Source organism: Penaeus chinensis, chromosome 36, assembly GCF_019202785.1.
Source record: "Penaeus chinensis breed Huanghai No. 1 chromosome 36, ASM1920278v2, whole genome shotgun sequence".
Classification (NCBI taxonomy): Eukaryota; Metazoa; Arthropoda; class Malacostraca; order Decapoda; family Penaeidae; genus Penaeus; species Penaeus chinensis.
In genome coordinates, this window is record NC_061854.1 from 34,871,741 (window position 1) to 34,879,240 (window position 7,500).

The 7,500-nt window shown below is 35.7% G+C and overlaps 1 protein-coding gene across 1 annotated transcript in view; it reads right to left on the reverse strand.

Moving 5' to 3' along the window:
- Positions 1–7,500, reverse strand: part of LOC125044994 (potassium voltage-gated channel protein Shaw-like) — a 68,019-nt gene that overhangs the window by 33,061 nt on the left and 27,458 nt on the right. Inside the window, 2 exon segments of the mRNA XM_047642003.1 lie at positions 5,270–5,402; positions 5,976–6,125. Coding sequence (XP_047497959.1) covers positions 5,270–5,402; positions 5,976–6,125 — 283 coding nt within the window.

Sequence of the window (7,500 nt, forward strand, 5' to 3'; positions counted from 1 at the left end):
ATTCTCTTTCCCTGTCATTTATCTTCCATTATCTCTACTATACACTCTGCTACCTCCCCCCCCCCCCACGACACCATTATCCCCCACCCCCTTCTCCTCTTCCCCTCCTTCCATTAACTTGTTTACTTCTCTCCCTTTCCTCCATTCCCTTCCTTCACTACCTCATCTTACGTCCCCAGCTTTATGCTTCACTCCTATCTTATATCTCTCCAAATTCTTCTTTCTCTCCCATCTTTTCCCTTTCTCTTCCATTCGTCTTTCTCTCTCCCGTCTTTTTTTCTTTTCTCTATTTTTTTCCCTTCTCTCTTTTTTTTTTCTCAACCCCATCTTTTCTCTTTTCTCTTCCCATCTTTTCTTTCTCTCTTTCATCTATTCTCTTTTCTCTTCCATATGTCTTTCTTCTCCCCTATTTCCGTCCATCTTCCTAATGTTTGTCCCTCTCATCCCCTATCCTTCTATCTCTCTGTCTCCCCTTCTTCGCTGTCTCACTCATCCCTCTCTCTCCTTCTTTTTCTCCTCCATCCTTTCCCCATCCGTCCTTCTCTCTCCTGTTCCATCCCTGTCACCACCATCCTTCCCTCTCTTTCCCCTTCTTTCCTTCTTTCCTTCATTCTTCCCTCTCACCCTTATCCCTCCCTCCCCCCTCCTTCCCTCCTCCCTCCTCCCCCCCCCCATGAACCCAATCTTTCTCCTTCTTTTTCAATAACTTTTCATTACTTTCTTCCTCGTTCTCTTTCCCGAATGCTTGCTCTTGTCTGCCCTTCAATTTTCTCTTCTTCATTTGCTTGTTTGTTTGTTTCATGGCTGAAGTTTTGGTCTTTATTTCTTTCTCTCTAATAAACTGCTACATTCAATTTTTGTTTTAATTATATATTCTTCTTCTTAACATTATTTAGTATTTTTTCTATGTGATAATACAATCATGTAATTATGATCAAGTACCATTTCGTTTATTATGATTTAATCATGTTATGACCTATTTTTGATATATTATTTTGCAATCTTCTCATTGCAATTACATATCATTTGGTCTAATGCGACGTAATAAAACCGACCGGGCCCTTGGGTAATTTAGGGTTTAGGGACGACGGGCAACAGCGGAGCCATTGATACCAAATCAGCGGGGAAGGTGGGTGAGCTTTGACCCCGAAAGCCAATGGTAGTTCTAGCTCTAGCGGAAGAGCTTTTGGGAAGGAGAAGGGTACGCCCTCAGTGTACTCTCGGAAGGCAATGGTAAACCACTGGGTATTTTGCCCAGTTATGCCGTGATGTTGCAGCGGATTGGCATCATCTGGTCGCCAACGTCACGTGATTCGACACCAAAAGAAGAATCTTCTCATCACAAATTTTTAGACACGTAATTGGATAATCTAGTCTTTTTAATTAAATATGAGTTTGTTTGATGTCAACTAATCTTATAATTATTCATGTGATTATACAGACATTTTTTTTCTAAATCTAATTCAATTTTTGTTATTATAAGATGTCCCTTTTTTCTATTTATGTTGGTTTTAGATTTTTCTCGCATATTGATACTTGGTTTCGTTGATAGCATCCATGGAAAGTTTTACTTCTAAAGCCTTGAAATCTGGGAAATTATAGCGTGAAACAGTATATTTCTTTATTAATTATTATCAATCTAATTCATATAATCATCATCTTTATCATCATCTGCGATGGTTGTGCCAGCAGTAATGTGATAATTAATCTCACTGTAAATATCATCATTAGTACATTATCATCATCATCTTAATTACCAATGATATTATCACCATCACCATCATGTACTTAATCCTTATCATCATTAATATCATTATTTTTTATCATTATTATCATTTTCTTCCTACCAAAAACAATCCATCACATATCAGTCTTTGTTAACCCATAGAAGTCTCATAAAAGGACCACTCGACGCCTATTATTATAATTAACAGTTTCACAAAATCACAAAAAAGAAAAGAAAAAAAGATGACGAAGAAGTTAAAAAAAAGAACAAGGACAAAAGAAAAAAAGGGAAAAGAAAAAGAAAAAAAAAGGAATGAAACAATATATATATATATATATACATAAATATATTTATACATATATATATACATATATATATACGTATATATATATATACATAAATATATATATATATATATATATATATATATATATATATATACGTATATATATATATATATATATATATATATACATAAATATATATATATATATATATATATATATATACATATACATATATATATACATATATATATATATATATATATATATATATATATATATATATATACATATATATATATATATATATATATATATATATATATATAAATATATATAAATATATATATACACATAAATATATATACATATATATATACATATATATATATATATATATATATATATATATATATATATATATATATGTATTTATATTGCATAAACAACAAGGCTGCAAAACTGACATAACCTTGGGTGTTATTCAGTAAATCGGTAAGATGTCCGTTTTAAGATATTGATATTACAAAGAGAAAGGGAAGAAGAGAGAGAGAGAGAGAGAGAGAGAGAGAGAGAGAGAGAGAGAGAGAGAGAGAGAGAGAGAGAGAGAGAGAGAGAGAGAGAGAGGAGGAGAGAGAGAAAGAGAGGGAGAGAGAGAGAGAGAGAGAGAGAAGGAGAGAGAGAGAGAGAGAGAGAGAGAGAGAGAGAGAGAGAGAGAGAGAGAGAGAGAGAGAGAGAGAGAGAGAGAGAGAGAGAGAGAGGGAGGAGAGAGAGAAAGAGAGGGAGCGAGAGAGAGCAACCGAAAGGGAAAGCTATAAACAAGTGATGCATAAATAAGCAAGAAATTTACGTTTTTTTTTTAATTCATTTTCTTTTTATTAACATTTCTAGAAAGAAAAGAAAAAGAACAGTAAATAATAATAGTTAATTATTACCATTAGTACTAATAAATAAAGATGATAATGATATCAATAGTTATCGTGATATGGCATAAATCCCTAAAGAGCGAAAATTATGAGAAAGTGAATAAACAAACATTTAAGTATAGCTCTGTTTTCAAATCAAAATTCAAAGCAAAGACCGTTATTTGCTGTAACGGTCACGCGCCTGTTGATACTGAAGGAGGGAAGTCCGTCCTACTCAGTCGCATAGCAACGAGGGATGAGTCTTGGGCCCCCTCCCCCTCCCCCCTCTTCTACCCACCCCCCTCTACCTCAATTACCCGCGCCCCTTCCCCCCTCTCCCCCCTCCCTCCATTCCTCGACTCCCCCCCCCCCCCTTTTCCCTTCTCTTCTGTCTTCTTTCTCCTTCCGTGTGGCATCTCAATCATCAACTTCCCCTTTGCCTCCTATTCTTCTATCCTACTTCGCCCCCTTTCTCCTTCCCTTCCCTTTCTTCCATCACCTCCTTCTTCGTTTCATGTCCTCTTCCTTCTCCACTCTCCCTTTCTCTTCTACCCACTCCTCTTCCCCTTCATCATCTTTCTCCCTTCCACTCATTTCCTCTCTCTCCTCATTCCACCCTCCTACTGTCTCCCTCTGTCTCCCTCTCCTTCCTCCCTCCCTCTCCCTCTCCCTCTTCCTCCCCCCTCTCTGCCTCCTCCCTCCCTTTCCCCCTCCCTCCCTCCCTTCCCCCCTCCCCCCTCCCCCTCCCCCCTTTAATCTTGATAACCTAATCTACGTCATCGGGATCCACGCGGAACAGATTATTACCAGCGTTATATACGTGATCGCCTCCCGCCAAGGTAAGGATATGCTCAAGTTATGGCATTTTGATTATGTTTCGTTGTAGGTCCGTTGATTGGTTATTTATTTAGTTTTTTTTCCTATTTATCCTGTCTATCTGCCTCTCTCTCTCTCTCTCTCTCTCTCTCTCTCTCTCTCTCTCTCTCTCTCTTCTCTCTCTCTCTCTCTCTCTCTCTTCCTCTTTCCCTCTTTCTTTCTCCCTCTCCCTCTCCCTCTCTCCCTCTCTCTCTTCTCTCTCTCTCTCTCTCTCTCTCTCTCTCTCTCTCTCTCTCTCTCTCTCTCTCTCTCTCTCTCTCTCTCTCTCTCTTCTCTTCTCCCCCTCTTCTCTTTCTCCTCCCCTCTCTCTCTCTCTCTCTCTCTCTCTCTCTCTCTCTCTCTCTCTCTCTCTCTCTCTCTCTCTCTCTCCTCTCTCTCTCTCTCTCTCTCCTCTCTCTCTCTCTCTCTCTCTCTCTCTCTCTCTCTCTCTCTCTCTCTCTCTCTCTCCTCTCCCTCTCTCTCCCCCCCCCTCTCTCTTTCTCTCCTCTCTCTCTCTCTCTCTCTCTCTCTCTCTTCTCTCTCACTCTCTCTCGTCTCTTTCTCTCTTACTCGCTCATCCATCTGATGCTCTTCATCTCATGACGTACTCCTCTTCTCTTCTCTCACTCTTCAATCGCTCTCTCTTCGTGTTGTTTTTAATATGACTGGAGTGCTAATGATTATCTTCAAGCATTTCCTTTTCTCTTCTTTATTTTCTTCTTTTTCCTTTTTTTGTTGGGGGGGGGGGGGGGATTTTAATCTTACGTTCATTTAATTTTCATTTTTAAAATGTCAGAAAAAAAGAGAAAAATATAGTATGATGCTGGACTCTTTGGAGCTTTATGATTTACACAAACATACAGACACAGATGCACACAAGCACATACGTACACACTCACCCACGCAGTCAAACAAACAAACAAACAAACTCATACAATTCACTCAGAATAAGGAAGGTTAAACATTCAAGTAAGCTCACTTACATACAAGTACACGTGCATACACACGCATACATACACACGCATGCATACGTACATACACAAACGCGCAACATAACCAATACTAAAAATGCATTTCCGCAAATCAGTAGAACTCCCACCCTCTAAAAGATTAAATAAGTGAATAAATAAATAGATAAATAGATAGATAAATCAATAAGCAGATGAGTAAATGAACAAATATTTAAAAAAAGAAAATTTGCGTAACACAAAAATAAGAAGAAAAAAATCACATACACAGATCAATACAACTCCCCCCCCCCCCCTTAAAAAGCAGAAAAGAAATCAAAACCAAAACAGTGTATCGTAACACAAATACACACACACACACACGCACACACACACACACACACACGCACACACACACATAAATCTCACACAAAATAACCACCATCATACAGTATACTCCCTTAAAAAAAGACAGATAGATAGATAGATAAACTGATAGATAGACAGATAAACTAATAGACAGACAGATAGACAAATGAACCCAACACCTACCTGCGTGTCCCGATGAATCGTGTAGGTCATCCAGCAGCAGGGTTCCACTTGGTTCGAGTCGAGGCCCCAGAATTCGAGCTCCTCCTCGAACAAAGGGCCACATACATTGGTCGGGTAGTGGAGTTTCCCGGTCCTGGGGCGCGAGGAGAGGGAGGGGTTAGAAGTGCAAAAAAAAAAGGAGTTTGTGCTGTGTTGGCTCACTCAAACACACACACAAACACACACATAAACACACACATAAACACACACATAAACACACACACACACACACACACAAACACACATACACACACACACACACACACACACACATACACACACACACACAAACACACATACATGCACACATACACACACACACATATAGATAGATAGATGGATATATAGATAGATAAATGGATAGATAGACAGACTGACAGATACATACATATATATACATATGTATATAGACAGATATATACATATATAGACACATAGACATATAAACACACACACACTCACACATACACCCACTACCTGTACCTACATACAAACACACACACACTCACACATACACCCACTATCTGTACCTACATACAAACACACACACACACATACATTACACACAGAAATACACCCACTACCTATTCCTACATACATACAAACACACACACGCCCATCACACACACGCCACACCTCTCTCTCCGGCAGACTCCACACGCCTCACCTATAATAATTGAGGATCTGAGCGAAAACGCCAGGATGCCGGTCGAAAAAATACTCATTGAGAATCGGGTCGTAGTTGGCCAGAGCTTCCGTGAGGCGAGAGAGACGAGTGGCTGGAATTTTCTTCAGCGTCGCTTTGTATGTTTCGAATCTGCGAAAGAGATGGTGATGATAAGTAGATGGACAGGGGAATAAGTGATAAATAGATAGATAAATGAATTGTAAATGTGAATGAATCATTGTTATCATTATTATCATTATTATTATTATTATTATTATTATCATTATTATATTTTCATCAAAGTTGCTTTATAAGTTTCGAATCTGCGAAAGAGATGGTAATGATAAGTAGATGGACAGGGGAATAAATGATAAATAGATATATACAGGAATCTGCGAAGGAGATGGCAATGATAAGTAGATAAGAAAGGGAATAAAAGATAAATAGATAGATAAATAAATAGATGAATAAATTATAAATGTAAATAAACAATCATTATTACCATTATTATCATTATCATCATAACTGATATTATTATTATTGTCATTATTATTATCATCATCATTATTATTGTTATTACTATATTTTCTTCAAAGTTGCTTTACATGTTTTGAATCTGCGAAAGATATTAAGATATAATATTAAGAATAAATGTAAAAAAATCATTCTTCTTCTTCTTCTTCTTATATTATCATTATTATTATTATTACCATTATCATTATCATATTTTTTTCAAAGAAGAAATGGTTGTTGGGAATTATTGTGATAATGAGGATAATGATAGGATAATGGTGATATGAATGATGACAGTAATGATGATAGAGATTATAATAATATGGATGATAATAATCATGATATCATTGATTTAAAAGATGATTCTGATGACAATAATAATGGTAATGATGATGACAATGAGTATGATGGTAAGGATGATAATGATGACGACAGGTAATTATGATAATAATGATGATAATAATGACCATAAAGGTGATATCGGCAATAATTACAACAGCAACAAATAATACTGATTAAAATTGGAAATGATCATGATAATAATCTTGGTAAGGATTATGTTGATTTAACACCGAAAACATTACAATGAGGATAATAATAATAATAATAATAATAATAATGATAATAACTATAATAATGATAATGATAATAATGATAATAACAATAATGATGATAATAATAATAAGCCAATGATAATGATAATAATAATGATAAAAAAATAATAATGATAACAATAACAATAGTAATAGTAATAATAGTGATAATAATAATAATGATGAAGATAATAATAATAATAATAATAATAATAATAATAATAATAATAATAATAATAACAATAATAACAATGATAATGATAATAATAATAATAATAATAATAATAATAATAATAATAATAATGATAATAATAATAATAATAATAATGGCAGTGATATTATTAAAACTGATAATAACAATGACAATGATAAAACAACAACAGAAATAACAACAACAACAACAACAGGTACAACAACAA